The 22,269-nt window shown below is 40.3% G+C and overlaps 1 protein-coding gene across 1 annotated transcript; it reads right to left on the minus strand.

Annotated features, from left to right (window-relative positions):
• Nucleotides 1–96: 96 nt before the first annotated feature.
• Nucleotides 97–21,819, minus strand: sypl2a (synaptophysin-like 2a). The gene is made up of 6 exons (XM_052075283.1): nt 21,607–21,819; nt 21,309–21,383; nt 9,021–9,142; nt 7,704–7,902; nt 5,300–5,470; nt 97–4,000 (listed from the first exon to the last, which is right to left on the minus strand). The coding sequence occupies exons 1-6, from the start codon at nt 21,619–21,621 to the stop codon at nt 3,875–3,877; spliced, it is 708 nt and encodes a 235-aa protein (XP_051931243.1). The 5' UTR covers nt 21,622–21,819; the 3' UTR covers nt 97–3,874.
• Between the last annotated feature and the right edge of the window lie 450 nt (nt 21,820–22,269).

Below are 22,269 nucleotides of genomic sequence, written 5' to 3' on the forward strand. Positions count from 1 at the left end.
CTCATTGAAAACAAAGTCAGCATGAACTCACTTCATGATGCTCGATGGTCTCTTGATTCAAATAGGGACAGGTGGTCTAAAATAAAAATGAAGCACTGTATTTTATATTTTTAATATTCTACGAAGCATGGGTAACAATGAATTTAAACTCTCTTCAACAGACATGCATAGATATACAAATCATCAGGATTAAACATCACAGCAACATTAGGCCTTCAAGGATTTATGAGATTCGCCTGTTTACTCTGTAACTGTTGAACATAAACCATGACATGCATAAACCTTTGTTTAGGTGATTGTTATGTGATATCTGAGTAATAAATCTTTCCCTTCACTGGACTAACTACGCTTTCTGACAAAACAAATAACTGTGCGAGTGTGTTCTTCCATGGTGATCAGAAGTCACAGGCTACTACACGTGAACACAACGTGCTAATCCCTGTAAGTGGTTAAGCACAGTCATCTTGTCTCAACCATGCTTGAAACACGGGTGTCAATCAAACAGTGGTGTATAACTCAACTCTTGAATGAACAGTCAGACTCCTCTGGACAAATGTGACATTCAGGGTATTTTTCCCAATGAGGTGGTTTAGGCCCATAGGAGCAGGCTCTGAGCACCAGAGCCAGAGAGGCCCAGATACACCACACCAGACAAGACCCAAGGTGTAGGTTGTGCAAAGAGGCACCTGAGACGATCCAACGCATAACTGCAGGGGTAAGATGCTGGCAGGGAAAGCTTACATGGTACGTCATAACCAGGTGGCTGGCATAGTATACCAAAACATCTGTGCGGACTATGGACTGGAAACCCCAAGGTCAAAATGGGAAACACCTCCAAAGGTGGTAGAGAATGACAGAGCGAAGATCCCGTGGGACTTCCAGATACAGACTGACAGATGGTGATGGCGAACCAACCAGATATCATGATCATAGATAAAGGGCAGAGGAAAGGCCTTTTAGTTAATGTAGCAATCCCAAGTGATGGAAACATCAGAAAGAAGGAACACAAGGAACTCAAGAAATACCAAGGGCTCCGAGAGGAGCTGGAGAGAGCCTCGAAGGTAAAGGTGACAGTAGTGCCTGTGGTGGTCGGAGCACTCGCGGCAGTGACCCCCAAACTGGATGAGTGGTTACAACAGATCCCAGGAACAACATCAGACATCCCAGTCCAGAAAAGCGCAGTGCTGGGAACAGCAAGGATACTGCGCAGAACCCTCAAGCTTCCTGGCCTCTTGTAGAGGACCCAAGTTGAATGTGGGACAGACACCACCCAAGGGGTGAGACGAGGATTTTATATGTATATATGAATGACAGACCCACATGTGAATTTGTTAAATGAACCCTTATTAGTTACAAGGCACCCAAGTGGTGGTTGTGGTGGCAGGGTTCACATACGGTATTAAATGGTAAAATGATTGTTGGAAGCCAGTGTTGAAAACAGCAGGATCACATTCCATAAACATATTATGCCACTTGTTACTCACTCAAGCAAACAGATATGCAGTTGCAAAACATATTGAATACCAAAGTACAGTAATAAAGATAAGCTGCGCATGGACATCTTTCCCTAATGGGAAGATGGAAATGAAAACAGAAACCCAATTTAAAACATTGCAATGGCAAAAATAATGAGTGGTTTGCATACAAATAAGGTCATTAAAAGTTATGGCAAAAGACAAATCTTAACGTTGTTGAACAGATTAAATGTAAAACTGTTCAACTAAAATCTAAATTATTCCACTGCAGTCCTGTAAACATGGAGACGGCAGAGCTTGATCCTCATCCAAGCTGAAAATTGCCATTCCAAGTCCTGATTTAACATTCTTTTTTTCTTATGTTATTAGTTAGACATTATCACCTGAAGGGCAAAGAAGCTCTGTAGTGGACTTAGGCAAAATAGTGTCTGCAATTAACAGTGACATTGACCCCCCAAAAAACAACAACAAAAACGATGAAACAGCAGCACCCGTAGCTATCAGAAATTCAGACGTGTCTTTTCAATTCACTAAAACCTGGGGTTGTGGAGCTGGCAGCATGGCTGTCACTCACTGCTCTGAAAGCCCTGAAGGCAGTTCAGAAACGCAATAAAGCACTATCAGTAGTTTTAGTATCCAGTCTGGTCCTATTCCTTGATTATTTAAAAAAAAAAAGACACATTTCAACATAATCTAACCTTTAGGATAGAGTATTTTTAACCATTTTGGCAGTAGGCTTTGGAATCCACACAGTATCTTGAGGCAATTTACACAAAGTAGGTTACTTTCTGGAAGTTGTTCCTGAAACACAACGTTAGGTTTTATCAAGTGTAATGGGTGTGTTTTTTATCAAGATGTTTCAGATAAGAAAATATGATACATTTCTAGTTTTAGATGCATTCGTGTTGCATAATGTGATCATTAAAAATCCAATTTCAACCAAGATGGGACATTGTGTTAAACATTAATAAAAATTAAAAAGACTGAATAAAATGATCAGCAAATCACATTCAATTGATATTTTAATGAATACCGGTACACTACAAAGATCAAACTGATAAACTTTATTGTTTTTAGAAAATACCTGCTTCCCTAGGCGTGAGCTCATCTAAGATTTACTGATGCAAAATGGAAACGTGTTCTGTGGTCTGATGAGTCCAAATTTCAAATTAATTTTGGAAATTGTGGATGTCATGTTCTCCGGGCCAAAGAGACAAAGACCTATCTGGACAATTATGTACTCAACGTTCATAAATCAGCATCTGGGATGGTATGGGGCTGTGTTCGTGCCAATGGCATGGGTAACTTACACATCTGTGAAGGTACCATTAATGCTGGAAGGTACATACGGGTTTTGAAGAAATGCATGCTGACATCCAAGCAATGCCTTTCATCAAGTTCCCCGCTTATTTCAGCAATACAATGTCAAATGACATTCTGCACGTGTTACAAACGTGAGGCCTCTCAGTAAAAGAGTGGAGGTACCTGCCTGTAGTCCAGACCTGTCTCCCATTGGAAATGTGTGGTGCATTGTGAAGGTTAAAATACAACAACGGAGACCCCAGACAGTTAAACAGCTGTAGCTGTACATCAAGCAAGAATGGGAAAGGATTCCCAACAAAGTTTAGTAATTAGTGGCCTCAGTTTCTAAACGTTTCTTGAATGTTGTTAAAAGTGATGTAAAACAAGTGATGTAACACAGAGGTAAACAAAGATGACCCTCTCCCAGCTTTTTTAGAGCATGTTACAGCCATAAAATTCTAAATGAATGATTATTTGCTAAAAACAAAGTTTATACATTTAAACATTACATATCTTGTCTTTGTAGGGTATTCAAATTAGATATAGGTTGAACATGATTTGTAAATTCTTGTGTTGTTTGTATTTATGTTTAATACAACATATCCCAACTTCACTGGAATTAAGATTGTACGATCAATTTATAAAACGACAATGCTTTAACCCTGTTTTGGTTATTTCTTATTTTTTCACATTTCTTCTACCTTTTGATTGTTACATATTCCTGAAAATGATTCAGGCTGCATGTTCTGTTGTGTCGACGAATGGACAAAACTATCTTTCGTTGATCTCATACCGCAAATTAAGATTGGTTTTTTTTTTGCCCAACAAAACATGATTACATTTAAACTTCTTATTTTGTTAAAGGAAAACATCAAGGGAAGGCAATCTAGAAGCGAATGGGGCCTGCTACTGTTTCATAAAAAACAAGTTTAGAACCCACATGTTTTATAATATATGGGTGCAGAGTGTTTAAAAGCTCTCTTAAAAAAAAAATAAACAGCAGTTTGAAGTCAAGTGAGAATAATATGAAAATGAAAATTGAATCGAAACTGGGAGGATTCCCTTTGTTGAGTGGAACTAGTGAGCCAGCCTCTAACTTAAGGCCCAGGGGCCCCTCCTTCCTCCATGGTGGCAGGTGGGCTGGGATCCTTGTGGAACGAAGTCTCCTTGTAAATGAACCAGCAGTTTCCTGCCCAAAGGACAAGATTCAAAAAGCCAAAAATCTGTGAAAAGACAGGAGAATAGATGGGAACTGAGACACCAAACGACAAGTATTCTGCGTTTTATAGATTGCCTGAAAACCAAAATCTACTCCTTTACAGCAGAGCCAGTTCTCCCATCAGGCAAGATAAGCAGATGCCAAGCGAGCCATAGGGTAAGAACGGTGTTTTTGTGCCGCGGGAAAATCTCATTTGTATGCCTGTGCGGTCTTTCACTCAAAAGTAATCATGTAGTACCATTCCATACCACAAGGGAGCAGCAACAGCTAGAAATTGCCTTGTGTTTCGACGAGAGACAAGCGAATTTGTGACGCATGAATGCAGGACGACGGTGAAACACTAAATATGAAAGATGATAAAATACTGTTTTCTTTGTGTTCATTTGATTCAAATTCAAGCTGTTAAATGTTAAAACGGTTATAGTAACAATATAACACGTTAATTGTTAAAATAAGCGGGGGTGGTGGTGTCACATTTTCAGCTAGTGGTGTGCCGCGAGATTTTTTTTCAATGAAAGAAGTGTGCCTTGGCTCAAAATTATATATGATATAATTACATATAACTTTATTCAAACAAATTATTACTATTAACTCTTAAGTCAAACAGAAAGAGGAGTGAAATTAATGTCAAAAAATATGCAAAAAAGAGCAAGGTGAATTAACTTGAAATTATCGTTGAGGCCCAGGCAGAGCGGCAGCGCACAGTTTGTAATTGCACTGGAAGTGCAAGGATTAGTTGCTGTAGATTGAAAAATTTATGATGGTGGTAATTTGAAATGGTACATGGAACAAAAATGATTCCAATATTAAAAAGAAAAAAATCACGTAAATGTGATTAAAACATCATTAAATTTTAAAATAAAAGTTAAAAGAATAACGACAGCCTATTTAGTTCGAGAAAAGTGAACAAAACGCTGCTTTTTACACAGCTGTCCAGTATTCAAATCAATGCACAAGAAATGAATGCACCTCAGAAAATAACACTGTGGCACAGTTTGAGACTGCAGTTTGACCACTGGATGATGGCACTGCATACAATATGAATCTTGCTTGAATATCAAATGTTCCAAAGGGTATACTGTGTATAAAAATACATGCATAAATAATAATAATAATAATAAAAAATGGGTTTGTACAATCACTTTTCTACAGCTCTTGGTGGATATGTGTCTTAATAAAACTCTAAGCTTGAGTACATGAACATTATATGCCTGCTACGCTTACGCTTCCTTAATGAAAGACAGGGATTCTTTTTTTCCCAAAACTTAGGACGACAAACCTGTTAAAGCCTAACTTGACTCACCACCGAGGCATTTAGGCGTCCCATGGAGGGAAATTCTCCTGCTTGACAATGTGCACAATTCTCCACCAAGTGGTCTGGGTTTGTGGCCCATTTAACGTCAGTCAGACCTTTGCCCCAGGCTGAAGAGGACACAAGCCACAGAAAGGCGAAGGCAGCAGTCACCATCAGATCCTTGTAGAAAGCAAACACAAGCATTGGTTGAATGCTTATCTCACAGTGAAAATTAATGTTCGTCTTTTCTCTTTAAGCTAATTAATTTCACCTGACAATATAGGTGGCATATTTTGATATGACACTCTACTCGTCACCAAGTTATTTTTTCTCCTTGCTGGATTAAATTAGGGTATCTAAAGAGATTGGTACCAGTTGGTTTATTATAGGGAGCACTTTACGAAGCTTTGATTTATCAGCAAACTGGCTTGTTTTTCTGTTCAGAATTTAATTTGAAAAAAATTCAAATTGTTCTCCGCAATTATTAATCATCATTTTTTTATATACAAAGCAGTATTTTGACACGTTTTAAACATTTGTATTTAAAAGGAAATTGCAAGGACATTCACTGTAGATGTCATCTCAACAATAGTACAGCTTTATGGGAAAGGTGAAAGACACAATATCCATCCATCCATTTAGCTATCCATTCATTTATCCTTCATCAAGGTTTGCAAGGGGGTGCTGGAGCCCATCCCAGCTGTCTCCGGGCAGTAGGCAGAGTATATACAGTCAAACCTCGGTTTTCGTCCTTAATACGTTCCAGAAGGCTGTTCGAAAACCGAATTGTTCAAAAACCGAAACCACGCTCTTTTTAAAATAAAAATGTTTACTGAATACGTCTGCTCACAATGGAAAGCAACACAAGTAAGCGTCCCTTCCTCGTGTAAGGAAGGCGAGAGAAGTCAAATGGTGCATTCAAGTGTGCTCAGTTCGTTCGAGAAGCGAAATTTGTTCGTCATCCGAGGCATAAAAAACTCGAAATTTTTGGTCGAGAACCAAGACGCTCGAAAACCGAAGTTTGACTGTATACCCTGAACTGGTTGACAGCATGGCACACAGAAAAACAACCATTTGCACATACAATCCCACCTAAGGACAAATTGGAGTGCTCAATCAACCTGCCACGCATATTCTTGGAATGTAGAAAGTGAAACTAGTTTCCAAACAAAGCTTCTTCCTATTCAATGGCTCCAAATGAACTAAATTGTGATTTGCTTAGCTCGCTGAGAAAGCAGTGGGAAACTCAAACTGCAGTCAGAAGGTTCAGAATTTCTGCTGTTCCGTTTCCACTGATTGCCATTATCGGTAGTTCATTTGATATATTAAAAAAAAAGATCACTGTATATCATCACCACCAAAATGTAAACATTACCACTGTACTCTTTATTCAAACGTCACATCTACAATCCAGGAACTAGAAGAAGAAGAATAGAAAGAAGGGAAAGAAGTAGATGAAGAACAAGAGCACGAAAAATAAAACAACATCTTTGTTTTTAAACCATCACAGGAGTGATCATCGCAAACAGGTAACAGGGACACACTGGTGCAGGGGGCTACTTAACTGCCGTGGAGGAGTTTAGGTTTTCTTATTCTGCCTCGCTCATGGAAGGGCAGAGTGGTGTTAAGGATGGATGGTCTGTTGCCCACATCGGTTTCTCAGGAACATTAGTGTATGTTTGTAATTTTTTTTTTTTTGAAAACAACTATTAAATGCTTTTATATTTAGGATACATAATAGGTATTAGTCAAGCACTAAACTAAAATATTGCTTGTGTTGGGTGGCAATCTCTTGAATACAAATTGGTCAATTACATATATATACCTGTATATTTTTTAGCAAATTGATATTTTTGGTCTGTTCCAACATGGGTATGTTCTTAATACAAAGTAATGACCAACATCAAGTGTTGAAAATCATGATGCAATGTTTAGGCTCAACAAACAGGCCGGTTTTTCTTTCTTGTTTCCTTGTTTTTAAGCTGTGAAGTTTGCGTCTGATGCCAGAAAGTTTTTTTTTTTAATTCTTGCATGAACGTTATTCAACACAACACGTCTTAAATATGTGACGATATGGTTTAAAAACTTCAGTCCATTTACTTTTAGACAGATCTGAAACATCCAATATGGCGGATGCGCTAATGTATCCCAACAACTGTCCTTCCTATTGGAAGCAGTGTCTATTACTGCATCTGTACTGTCTATGGTTGGTATTTAACACCTACAGAAATGACTTAATTCTTTGGCTTCTAACTGGATAACATCACCCAAAAGCGGCCCCCTTTCTTTAGCATATGCATCGTACCTGTGAAGGTTTTTCACATGGGGTTGTCTCAGAATTTGATATATTATTTTTAAATAATCTCTCTGAACCAATGGATATGAATATTATGAATATCAAAAAAGTACTCACTATGAAGGGACCACGGGTGTTCTGACGGTAGACATGCTGGTAACCCAAGTAGAGAATCAGTGTAGCGGTGCAGTAGAGAAAACCAAACACACCCACGCATACAAAAAACTCTGCAGAGGAGGAAAAGTCTCCCTGGAGGAAGGTGTGATTTGAAGGACTGCCATCACATGAAGGCATCTCATAAGGATATGCTGGCAACCTAAATGAAATAGGAGAAAAGACAAACACTTTACAGTCAGCAAGTGACTCTTGAGCATGATTCACAATAGTAATCATAAAATAAACATCCTCACCTGGCTTGCTTGTTAGTCCAGGAGAGCAAGAACAGAAATACAATTTAAAATATATTTTAAGTTGCAGGCTCACAATTCACAATTCACTCAAATTGATTGCAGGGCTGATGTGCAAAAAAATAGGATACATTTTCTTTCATTAAATAAACAAAGCTAATGTCAAGGATTATCATTAAGAATTCCAATATTGACTTTAGAAGCACTTCAGGAAACGAGATGATGCCAGAAAGTGGCTTTTGAGTTTGGTTGTTGGTTTCTTTCTTTTCAATTGGAATTATATGGCACATGTCACGTCCTTCCTTCCCAACTTTGTTTGATGGGCTAATAAAACAAACTGATGTTGTGGAAATGTGAATTACATTTATCTGAATCTTATTACAATTTATGATCTCAGCGCACAACTGTCCGACAAACAAAATGCTGGCACACCCTTCTGAATAAAACTCACCATTGTCAGTAGCATTTATAAAAGTTGAGCTTTTTAATACTGTGGATTTACAGATGAAGGTGTAATGACAAACCAACTGATTTCAATTCCCACCAGGGATCTCAAACTCATTTTCATAGCAGGACAAATTGCAGTTATGGTTTTCTTCAGAGGGTTGTTGGGACTGTGAAGCGTAACCCCAAATGAATGTATGATTGCCTCATATTACATATGCACAACACACAGATGAATAACGAGTTTTGAAATCATAGTCCAGTCAAAAAGCTCAGATATTACATTGAATTAATTAGGGGATAGGTTTAGAAAAAAAATGCTTGTAATACTTCAACATTTGTTGAAGGGAAAGCAATTGGCAATTTTTATATTTTTGCAAGAAACAAAGTAATATACATAATTTGCTTTCAGGGACAAATAAAATGATGTGGTGGGCCGGATGTCGCCCGCGGGCCTCGAGTTGGATAGCTTTGCCCAAAAACCGAGGCCGATTCCCAACTCAAACAATACATATGCTTCCTTGCATAGGTCCTGTATTAAGTCCCTAAATACATATTACTTTTATTGATTTACATTTTCTACCTGAATGGGTATCCAAACACAGGCTTTACATCGATTGGGTCCGCAGATCCAGGACATTTGACTGTGAAGTGAGATGTCCCAGAGTAACCTCCAGTCGTGGCAAAGGCAAAAATGGTAAAAACCTGACAGGGAAATAGAGAAAGAAGAAAGAGAAATTGTCAGATGCATCCGAGACCACAGTATTAACTAACAATTAGTGAGTAATGAAGTCTAACATCACAACTTGGATGGCCAAGCTATTTAGGGGCTTTGACACGTTGGCACTGGCAGCTGCGTCCATTGATTTAATGTATTAAAAAAATAATTTATTGGGGATTAGTGCAGTACAATAGTGTACAATAAGTCCATATCATTAACTCAACAAAAGCAAAGACACTGAAGACTCTTTAAAGTTGTTTTCCTTCATTTCCAGACAGGGTTCGCCAAGACCTGGACTGCGTACCTACAGTGCAGTGCTATGCAGTTGACTGTACGAGTTTAACCGATTGTCTCATTGTACCCGTATACAGGGTTTTAAATTGACACCCTCCAACCTTCTAAATGTGGGTTAAAATACATTTTGGCGGGTGTTTATAAAAAGTTACCTGCCATTTTGGCTGGTAATACATGAGGCATTTGTGAGAGTCAGATAGATAGAGGCTTGAGGATTGGACATCCAATCTCAAGAATGGGTTGGAATTGGACTAAAATTCAGATTCTCTCGGAATCATTTGCATTTTAAATTTTCAGTTCCTCATTATGTTGTATCATGCACTGACCGGAAGAAGAATTGGTCAGTGAAGAGCTCCTCTGCCCCTACGCACCTGCCTGTTACCTTAGGTCTGCGGACCAGACACAATTAGAGGCACCAAGAACAAAGCGGAGGGTAAGCGGGCATCAAGTCTTTTCCATTGCTGGTCTCTATCGCTGAACATTAGGCAAGCCCCCTCGCTACCAATCTTTAAAAGTAATTTTTATGATTTGGCTTTTCACTCATCATAAGTTTGACAATTTTTGTGCTTTCTTCTCTCTTTTGTTTTTAATTTATTGTTTGAATAATTTTTGCTCCAGGAAAGTACTTTGTATACAGCGATGGTATTTTTAAAATGCTCTATAAATACAGTTAAGTCGAATAGGATCTCTGCAGATACTAAGGAGCGGCCTTTCCTGATTGGCCAACAAATAACGGCGCCAAGTTTTCATGCTTCCCACTTGCTCAAATTATTCAATATGTTTCTCTTATTGACATGTTTTTGTCATCATAGCACGCACAAGAGCTTCTTCCTCCATTTCTCTCTGTAGATAGAGCCAGGGGAGGAACTTCTCTTGTCAAAGTAGCTTAATCTTCCGAAGTCATGGCTACCCATCAGCTGCGCATTTAGATGTACATTCCTTCAATTTACGATTTACGATTACTTTCTGTGTACTGCTTCTTCTTTCATTTATTAGTGGATTCTGTATATGTCAATGTCAACTTGCAAACAATGTTGGAATGGGGACTCCCGATTAGCTAGAATTACACACATTTCCGCCACGTCCGATGGCATAAATATGCTCACGGCTCGCCGCTGGTCATGTACTATCACACTCTTGATCACATAATCACCCAGCCCTATTTATATATTGCACTTTGGAAGGTAATCTATGGGGTCGGTGGCGGGGAATTGACTGACGCTTAGGACAAATTAAAAACAAAAACAAAAAAACTTGGTCTGTCTCTGCGTAGCCCGGGACCAAATGGTCCGCGGACCGGTAGTTGGGGACCACGGTTTTAGAGAGTTGAAAGATTATATTTCATGAAAAAGGTTAAGGTCATGTGATCCACAAGGTCAAATTATTGTCAAAAGGTCAAGTGATTAAAATATGTACCGATTTTAATGTAAATGATTGCACATTTGCAATCCGTGTTGAATTCCCTTTCCAACAATACCTGTTTTGGAAAGACTGAGCTAGCAGTTCACTGGTCAGGGATCAAAGGAAGGCAGTGACTCCCCTTTTTGCTGGAAATTGCCAAATTTGGCGGACCGGAGCTCCCTGCTCCAATAAAATTTTAGATTTTGTCTTGTACCATCACTCTCCACAAGTACAATGCCTTTCATTCAAATCTAAATCAGCTTGGTTAAAATGTTCCCACTTTTTCTGTGTTGCCACTGACTACCTTGAGTGCACTGATTTCTCCAAGGTGTCTTCCACTTGTCCTCCTGCCTGGCAGTTCAAGACTCAGGATCCTTCTCCCAATATATTCACTCTCTCTCCTCTGGACATGTCCAAACCATCTCAGTCTGGACTCTCTAACTTTCCCTCCAAAACCTCTGACATGAGTTGTCCCTCTGATGTACTCATTCCTGATCCTATGCAACCTGTTCACTCCCAAAGAGAACCTCAACATCTTCATCTCTGCTACCTCTTTTCTTCATTGGCACTGTCTCCAGTCCAAACAGCATGGCTGGTCTCACCGCAGTTTTTTTTCCACCTTTCCTTTCATCTTAGCTGAAATTCTTCTATCACACTTGACACTTTTCTCCAGCCGTTCAAGGCTGCCTGTACACACTTCTTCATCTCTTTTCCACAGTCTCCATTGCTCTGGACAGTAGACCCCAAGTACTTAAAATCCTCCATGTTCTTTATCTCTTCTCTCTGGAACCTCACTCTTGTACTTGGGTCCCTCTCATTCACACACATGTACTCAGTCTTGCTGCGACTGACCTTCATTCCTCTCCATTCCATCTGCAAACATCATGGTCTATGGAGATTCCGGTCTAACATCGTCTGTCAGCCAGTCCATTACCATAGCGAATAAGAAGAGGCTCAGAGCTGACCCCTGGTGAAGTCCCACTTCCACCATAGATTCCTCAGTCAAACCTACAGCACACCACTGTCTTACAGTTATCATACATGTCCTGCACCGCTCTAGCATACTTCTCCGTCACCCTGGACTTCCTCATACAATACCACATGTAATCTCTGGGCACCCGGTCATACGCTTTCTCCAGATCTACAACGACACAATGCAGCTCCCTCTGACCTTCTATGCATTTCTCTATCAACATCCTTAAAACAAACACTGCATCCGTCATACCCCCCCCCCCTTTTTTTGGGGGGAGGGGGGGCATGAAACCATACTGCTGCTCACAAATGCTCACTTCTGCTCTTCGTCTAGCTTCAACTACTCTTTCCCATAGTTTCATTGTATGGCTCAAAAACTTTATTCCTCTGTAGAAACTCCACTGCCACCTCTCCTAGACACTTCCATAGCCCCAGTGGTAAATCATCAGGTCCGAGTGCCTTTCCACTCTTCAGTGTCCTCCTCACTTCATCCTTGCTAATCTTTGCTACTTCCTCTTCCGCAACAGTCACATCTTCTCTTTGTTCTCTCATTTTCCTCATTGATCAATCGCCAACCTGTATGGATCAGTCTCTCCCTCCTTGCTGTTCAGCCTAGCATACAAGTCACTCCTTATTCCACCACAAAGTCTCCTTATCCACTTTCCTTCCAGATGATACACCAAGTACTTTCTTAATCGTCTCCCTGATCACATCAGGCTGTGGTTGTCCAGTCATCCGGAAGCACCTCCTGACCTCCCAGTGCTTGTCTCAACTCTTCCCTTTTCAGTTTCATTTTGTCCTCTGCTCTGCTTTTGCTTTCTTCATCTTCCTCACCACCATAGTCATCCTACACACCACCAACCTTTACTGTCTGGCTACACTCTCACCTACCACAACTTTACACTCCCTTCACGATTTCTGGTGTTAAAAAATGTACTGATAATTGCATTTTCATTAAAAAATGGGGAAAAAAGTATCAGTCAGAGGCAACAGAAGATGGCTGGCTTCATCCACGAGAGCTGACAAGCAGTCCACGGTACTTTCCTGCTATACCTCTGTTGCCCAAAGCTGAGGTGTTAGTCATACATGTTTTTTTTACGGCCGCAAGATGGCGGCATTACAGTCTTTTCTTTGATCGGTGGACTGGTGTCTATTTATAATTATTTTTTTGATTTTATTGTCATTCTGTTACAGCTCCCTATTCTCTACACTTTGAGATTTGTCTCCAACCTTCATTTTTCTCTTTTTAGTATAGCAATGCATGTCAGCAAAATGCCTTTTGTCAGGGAAGGGGATATAAGCTATGTCTTCAACTATACTGACGAAGCACAGACATTACCAGGAAGAAAGGCAAGTGATTCATTTCCTCAAACCGTGGGCATGAATTGACTTTGCAAAAAGACGATCCCACACCAGGACAGGTAGCTTACAAGTCAGCGAGTTATAATCGATGAATATCTTGTGCGTTTCATCATTTTCTCCCCCCTCCCCCCCAATTCGGCTTATTCACGCCAGGGTCACAGTTGAGTTGGTAGCAAAGGCGATTGCTCTAAGACTGCAAGGGAAGCTCAGCTTTCCCTAAAATGTCCAAAAATAAGTGAACAAAAAAATGTGTGTACATACATGTGTTTATGGGCTGGCCCGGACGCTGAGCTTTTCTGCATGATGATTGGATGATCTGTCTGAGGCTGAATCTCTTTTTAATTGACAGCGAAAGGAGCCAATCATCAATCTTTTGGTGTAGGCATCATGGGGGCATTTTTCAATTATCATTGTGTTCAGAGTTGAACTGGAGACTTCTTCTAATCATCTGAGCGACACTCTCTTTGTTGAAAACGACTAGCGACCAATTAATCTTTCATTTCTGGTGGGTTTTATTGTAGTTGTAGGACACCAGTTAAGTCCCTGGAAAAGACGTCTTGTTGACACATTTTATGATGTAGGCCGAAATTGAGCTTCCCCTCCTTGACAGACCAGCATCCGCCACTGGTTGGTACATATTCTCAACATACTTCAGGTGACAGGCAGTCAGTCGCAACTCACGGAGGGGGAACTGGACCCCGCTGCCTGCACCAATGTCAGCTGAATGTAATCATATGCTGTGGTTGTTTATCATTCACTTGTACATGTCAAAACATACTTTTTTTTCAATCCAGGGACCAACTTGAAATATTTGGTCCTTGGGTTGAAAAAGTATGGGAATCTGTGAAATTGAAGAAAAAATATTCATTACACTGATGTCCTTGTATTGAAATTGCCTGTTAGCATGTGGTGTAAGCGTAAAAACCATAAAGACTGAAGTCAAAGTCGATGCTTAAAATTGCTTTCTTCAATAATGACCAGCAGGATGAAACGGTTTTTAAAATGAATTTCATCAGCAAGTGTCCCTTGGTCATCAATACGCAAAAACATTGCTACAAATCCGTAATTTATCTACATCCTTTTCAAACGTTGCATGCCTTCAAGTGGCAAAGCACGGATAAAGTCAAACAGTGCAGCATTTGAGCTTCCTCCTCAGTGGATTTTCAGGAATGGGTTTCAACTTTCAAGTATCTCAGGAACTGCAGACGATTTCTCAGCTTTCATCTCAGCCTTGTTTGACCCACCCCACCCACACTAACAGAACCGCAAATAAACCCGGTCGGCAGGGCAGGGATTCCTTGAGCGAGTCCAGTGTCACATCGCACCCTGCCTTCTGCAGTCAGACTCAAGCATTCCGCACAACCTTTTTTTTTTTTACCCAATATGTCATGATAGCAAAAACAGCCAACCGTACACACTCCTACCCTGTAAAATTGCTTTTGTCTTAGTTAAAAGGCTGTGGCATAGAGGCAAACAGTTTTATATTCCTCATTCAAGAATATGAAACATATTCACGTCTTTGTTGGTTTTGCACAACTACTTTAGGGTCTTTTTTTTATCCTGACAGAGAATAGAAGCGTGTTCAACAATTGATGCTAATTTAACATTTAACCGAAAACAAAATGCAAGTAGTGCAAAAGATTGAGCAATAAGATTGAGAGCGTGCATGAACAATGAAGTAGAAGTCCAACTCAAGCACACATTCAGTGGAGGTTGGAGATAGATAGAAAATGAACAAAACTAACAATACAAGTACAGCACAATATTTGACTTGTTTCCCAAGTTATTCAATCCAAATAGTAAACCTCATACAAATAAAAAAAAGGCATTGGCAAAATAAATTCTTTGAAAAAAGTAAATGAAAGTGCCGTTTGCTCATGGGATGCCAGTTTGTGCTTCATTGAGAATGTCTGTTGGTTCGATAGTAATCTTGGGGGTGAAGGGGGGCTGCACTTGATATTTTGAGGTTAAAAAAAGGCACCCAATTAACTTGTTTGTACATTGGTGTGAGAGAATACTTGGGCAAACGGCAAAGAAGGGTAATATTCCTGTGATTATGACTACAAGTACATTAGTGATCGGCTCTGGTACATTTCGACATTGGCATACACATTCGGATTATATCGTCACAGTGAGGGATGGGCCGAACCGATCCAATTTATCTGTGTCAAGTCAGCTGCAGTCATTGGGATTATTTTTAGTTGAACCAGTCCAATCCAATCCATGAGCCAAAACTAGATAATAAATATCTTCAACTCCACTTTGCACGACATGCCATAGCATAGACAAGCTGTCGCCATAGTTGCCATGTGCCTGTCTTTTCATCACGTGAGTATAAGCTGACACAGAGCTGTAGCCATAGTGCTTTCCTTCGTTCATTTGCGGACCAGAATAGTTGTACAGTGGATGCAGTGTTTTCAAGAGGCAAATGACATCCTGTTTTTCCCTCGCAGAAATGGAACTTCGTTGTAAACCGAGTACTCCCTTTATATAGTTACGCGTTTCTAATGACATCCTCCTGGCAAATGACTCTGGAGACCACGTGTGTCTGGTTTTATTGGACTTAACTGCAGCATTTGATACAGTGGATCACAGTATTCTGCTGACTCGTTTGCAGCACTTGGTGGGCATTGGCGGGAGTGCTCTTGATTGGTTTAGGTCCTATCTAGCTGACAGGACCTTTTGTGTCAGCCTTGGCTGCTCTGAATCACGCACTGCTCCCCTGTCATGTGGTGTTCCACAGGGCTCAATTCTGGGGCCTCTGCTGTTCTCGCTGTATCTGCTCCCATTGGGTTCCATCTTAAGGAAACATGGTATTCCTTTCCACTGCTATGCAGATGACTGCCAGATCTATGTCCCACTGAGCAAGAAAGACACCTTCTCATTAAGGCCACTCCTATCCTGTCTGGAAGAAATCAAAACCTGGATGGCACAAAATTTCTTGAAGTTCAACGAAAAGAAAACAAGACAAGAAAAGAAGACAGAGGTGATATTGTTTGGCCCCAGTGGACCTTGTACATTCCATCCTGTAGACTTGGGCCCCCCATCTCCTTATCTGAAATCAACGGTCTCAAACTTGGGACTTAAACTGGACAGTGATTTCAAACTCGATCGGCAAATTGGTGCCGTTGTTAAATCCAGCTTCTTTCACCTTAGACAGCTGGCCAAACTAAAACCTTTCCTCTCACATGAACACTTTGAGACAGTAATTCATGCCTTTGTCACATCCCGGCTCGATTACTGCAACGCCCTGTACTTTGGAGTCAGCCAGTCCTCCATCAAGCGCCTTCAGCTGGTACAGAATGCTGCTGCTCGCCTCTTGACTGGTACTCGTAAGAGGGAGCATATAACTCCTACTTTGGCATCCCTTCACTGGCTCCCCATTCATTTTAGAATTATTTTTAAGATCCTCCTCTTTGTTTTCAAATCTCTGAATAATCTCGCGCCACCTTACCTCTCTGAGCTCATACGCCCCTACACCCCTGCCCGGCGCCTCAGGTCTGTGGACCAGTCTTTGCTAGACGTACCAAGAACTAAACTGAGGCTCAGAGGGGATCGAGCCTTTTCTGTTGCTGGTCCATCTCTCTGGAATGACCTCCCACTGAACATTCGGCAAGCCTCCTCGCTGCCCATCTTTAAAGCCCTCCTCAAAACTCACTTGTATTCTTTGGCGTTTGACTCAGCATGACTTAGATTTGCTAATGGTTTTACTGCTTGGTGCTTTCTACCGCCTTATTACTTATTACTTATTACTGATTCGTCTTACTGTTTATTGTATATGTTAAATCGCTCCATGTACAGCACTTTGTATGCAGCGATGGCTGTTTGAAAGTGCTCTATAAATACTGTTGACTTGACTTGACTTGATATAGAACCTATCATCTGTTGTTGATTGGCCGACTTCTTTGCCGCGCCTGTCCACAGTCACTTCCGCCTTTTCTCTATATAAACAGCGTGTCGGCTGTCAGTCAGGTTTCGGAACTCAGCGCATACACAAGATGCTCCGCATCATAAGGCGTCCTGTCCATTTTGGAGAAAATTTAAGACTTTTAATTGCGCCTTATAGTCGTGAAAATACAGTATGTGGCAGTGTCCTTCAGCAAGATACTGATACCAGAGTTGCTTCTGATGCCGTGTCATCAGTAGGTGAATGAGAAAACAGTGTGAGAGCGCTTTGAGTACCCGAGATAGAAAAGCAGGATACAAGTGACAACCCATTCACCAATGATCAGAATATCAAATATGGCCATTTAGATTTTTATGAACACTATTTACAATGCATAAAAAAAGATGATACCTTCTTTCATCCATAGTCCGTGAATGAAAAAGACCTCAAAGCACAATTTAAGGCATATCCACTTCCTTTAAACATAGAGTGAATTACAAATTATTGTATTCATCCGGGCATCTCAGCCCGGGACAGAAAGAGACTGGAGCGACTGGTCAGGAAGGCCAGTTCTGTCCTGGGTTGCTCCCTTGACACTCTGGAGGAGGTGGGCAACAGAAGGATGCTAACTAAGCTAAAAGCTATGATGGCCAGTCCCTCCCACCCCCTCCAGCCCGCCCTGACAGCACTTGGTAGCTCCTTCAGCCAGAGACTGTTACACCCGCGCTGCAAGAAGGAGAGATACCGACGCTCGTTCCTACCGACTGCTGTCAGGCTGATGAATAAAAAATAACAATCATAATAATAATAATAATTAAATGATGTGAAGGAAAATTGTAAATAGTACTGCGATTTATCCATTTGTGTTCATATTGTATTTAATTGAAAGATGTTTGTTGTTTTTTTTCTCTTTCTCCTTTCTTCTTTCTACATACATTCTTGCTGCAAATTTCCCCAGTGTGGACGAATAAAGGATATCTTATCTTATCTTAAATTAGCTTACATTGATGTAACTGAAAAAGAAGAAACAGAAAGCAAAGAATACCTGAGCGTTTAATTTTGCATGACTTGCTGTGACTGTTATATTAGTATTGGGTCTCTATCGTCCACTCAGGCACTGCTTACCTCATAAAAAACATTAAAACGTGAAAATACGTTTTGTTTTTTTATTTAAAAAAATTAATAAGGGCTTCACTCAGTCGGTATAAACACAAGTTCAACGAATGCACGCTATCAAATAAGAAGCCTGATGTTCAAATCTAACTTGACCTGTGAAGATGTTTTTGATTGAAATAGCTTTTGGGTTTAGCAAATACAACCGCCTTTCCAGTTCTTTTCAAACTACGAAATGTGTGGGAAGAGTACTACGCATCATAATTTGGAGCAGTGCATTTCAACAAAAATTATGTTTTAAATAAATACCGTGATCACTGGGAGATTTGTTTTAAAATATTTATTTTTTTCAGATCTCAACAGGTGGTTTTGTATTTTACTCGACATCCCACTAAACACGTCATTAGTGGTAAGGTAAATCCGTGTTGCTCTCGGCAATGAGCCAAAGAATCTCCATGTAGTTTCTGCTGTTTTTGGATCCGGCACTTTCATCGCGTCCCCGGAATTAATGGTCCTGCTTGTCCACCCAAAAATGACACTACCAGTCTTTTAAAGATTTTTGGTTTTACTTCATCATTGTGACATGGTGCCCTACATTATGTTCAATTTATCGTAGATTTCTAGCTAGGGAAGTTAGCATGTGCCAGAAATTTCTTTCAGTCTTTAGCTGATCTTGCAGCTCTTTTCTTAACCTCATTAAACTTTCTGCGCTCTTGCAGTCATCTTTACAAGACAATCAGTCATAAGGAGGAGGAATGGAGCGATATCTTTATGGGAAGACTATTTTGTGGAACCTGTGAAGGTAAGAGCCCACATGATAGAAGTCAGACATGTATGGCCTCTCCGAAAATCTTTACTCTTGAAAGTGAATTTACTCCATAACGCCCATAATGAGTGTGCACATTCCAAAGTAATTTGTTTTAAATTTGTTTCATAAACAAGTTAGTACATCTATAAATGTGAAAAATTGGGTGCTAAAGCTAGCATCAAACTGTACCATATTAGCTGTGGTAGATAACTCAACATGGTAGCCATGGGGTAAATTGAGCAATATGGGCAGGGCAAGTTGAGCTCCTCCTTCAAACTACCGTACCTAAATGATTTGTGTACCCGGTATTTTGGTTGCATAGAAATTAGGAGGGCGGTCCAGTGGTCAACTGGTTAGCACGTCGGCCTCACAGTGCTGAGATGCAGGGTTAGATTCTGGCTCCGGCCTTCCTGTGTGGAGTTGGCATGTTCTCCCCGTGCCCGTCTGGGTTTTCTCCGGGTAATCCAGTTTCCTCCCACATTCCAAAAACATTCATGGCAGGTTAATGGAACACTCTAAATAGTCCCTCGCTGCGAGTGTGAGCCCAGATGGTCGTTTGTCTATACGTGTGTGCCCTGTGCTTGGCTGGCAACCAGGTCAGGGTGTCCCCCACCTGCTGCCCGAAGAAAGCTGGGATGGGCTACGGCACGCCTGCGACCCTTGTGAGGATAAGGAGATTTGGAAATGGATGGATGGAAGGATGGATGCATGCATAAAAACTAGGACTGTGTATCACTCAAAAAGAAAAAAATGTAGGTGCAATACGGTCCAAAGATGGTATACATTTACAAATGCAACAGTTTCATTCGGTTAAATTAAGCGGTTCAATCCAATATGGTACGGCTCGCTTCAAGACGCTATGATGCAATGACTATTTTTATTGTTGTTGAAAGAAGACAATTATTTTACAATGTGAACTAACTTGCCAGTACAGTAAATGGAATACTGTACTTTTGAAAGACGAAATAAGTGTATTTGGAGCTTTTGCCATGTCTGTGTCAGGTGTGTGCATATCTCGACAAAAAGACAATTTGATATGCCCCTCAATAAATGCGGTGTGATACAATTCAAGGATGGTATAATTATAGTGGAATGATTAGATTTTGTTCGGTTAAATCAAAACTGATTTTCTGATTCAAATTGGTATTCATTACACCCCAAACTGCAACACGTCATCCGAGGCATAAAAAACTCAAAATTTTGGGTCGAAAACCGATTTGGTCGAGAATAGACATTCGATAACCGAGGTTTGACTGTACTAGTGTCACTTCACCGACATTTTCCAAACATTTTAGAAGACACATTTATTTTTGTAATTTGAATGACATAAGTGTCAGATTTAACAAAAAAATAAAATTAAATTAAAAAACTGGAACTGCACATCATTCCCCACAGTGTGAATTTAGTCTGTGTATGGACTCAAAGGGATTTGTATACAGTTAGTGATGTTAAAAGTTACTGGTCATAATGTATTTACCGTAATTATGAAGAGAAAACATGGGCTCCGTTTGTGCTAAGTGCTTGTAAGTTTGTGCTAAGTGCTTCTAAGTTCTGGTTGCTGCTCTACACCCTTCTTACAGTTCTACAGTACACTGTTGCAAAGACATGGGCACACTGCATCAGAAACATTATACGTTTCCATTATTAGCGGTCAAATTGATAGGGCATTCCTCAAATGATTTCCTTTTTTTACTACAGAATGCTATCGGATTACTCAGTACGCTCAATATCGTTTGTAGATATTCAGAGTTTGGCTCGCCAAATTTGTCAGAGCTCCTGGTAAGGACATGCAGCTGGGGTTTTTTTTCTTAGTGCAATTCTGATTCAAATTTCAGATTCAGTTTCGACTGTGGTGAAAATGTTGACTCTGTTGCCATGGGAAACTATTTATAAATAAAAATTAAACACTAATAAATTCATAATCTTGATCCGACCACGATGAAACAGTATTAGGAGCTCACAAACGGCATTAGGATGGACTAAAAAAGGCACCTCATAATCAAAATAGTACGTATCAGCCCTCTGATGAGATTATAACGCAGCCCGGTTAGCTGTTTGGCAGTAAAATGCAGTTGATACAGGTTCGTGTGCGTGTGTGTATGTAACAATGGTACACACAGGACGTTTTGTCATCAGAGACATTGTTACCAAAGACAAGACTTCACATTTAACTGAAAGCTATGGCGTAAAAATCATGTACGTCAATGTTGGAAAACGAATATTGTGGAAATAGCAACCCGCGAAGTTTGTTTCAAAGTCTTTTCACATCCACCACACTCAAGAAATCTAAAACAATTAGGTTACGTGTACGTACCCATTCTAGCACACGAATAAATCCAAGTGGTTCTTTCAATGGTCCCAGGTCCAGAGTAAATCCGGACACCGTAGTCTGTGGACATTTGACAAATTAGTAATATGACGAACAAACAAGCAAATTTGCTTACATTACCTGTCGGGGGAAATAGCTCTTACAGTGAAATAACAACACTTACCTGCCTGCACCTGCGTGTCACTTTGAAGCTAACTGGCATGGCCTTGTTAACCAAACATTTTTAGCAACATGCTACCTTTTGACAGATGACAACCTGCGGTAACACAGGAAAATCACCTACCTGAACAGAGTCCATCGAGACTTGGAACAGGTAGAAAGTTTGAAAGAATATCCTCCACTTGTCAAATCGATAGAACTGATTAAAAAATGCCAAGTTTGAATTAAAACAATTGCATTCAACGAAAACTATGACACTACAGCGAAACGAGCATACGAGTGCCAGCTGATATATGGGAAACTGAAGCCGTTGACAGTTACCGCACTACGGGAATATACGTATATCCGGTATATGCCTTTCAGAATAAAATAATATGACAACGATTTTACGCCATTGAATGGCTTTACGCCACGGATTTATATATGAATAGTAGACGGACTATGACGCTTACTCGCCATCTGGCGGAGTGAAGCCCCCGGCGGCCATCTTACGGTGCCACTCACAAAGTCACCTTAACTTGAATGCATTCAAGTTCAAGTTCATTTCAGTGTCAAATGTGCTATATGTGCAGCACAGATGAAATGTCTTTCCTCTCAACCACAACAGACCCGCAAGTTCCCACGCTACTATCAACAGAACAATTCACATAAAACGACAAAATAATACAACACGACACATAAGACACAGACAGCCGTGCAGTCGTAACCAATTTTCTGCATACACTTGTTTAAAACAGTTATAAATGAAAGAGGAGAAAATCAGTGTCCTTTCACCAGTGGATCAAAG

Source organism: Hippocampus zosterae, chromosome 9 (assembly GCF_025434085.1).
Source record: "Hippocampus zosterae strain Florida chromosome 9, ASM2543408v3, whole genome shotgun sequence".
In the NCBI taxonomy this organism is placed as follows: Eukaryota; Metazoa; Chordata; class Actinopteri; order Syngnathiformes; family Syngnathidae; genus Hippocampus; species Hippocampus zosterae.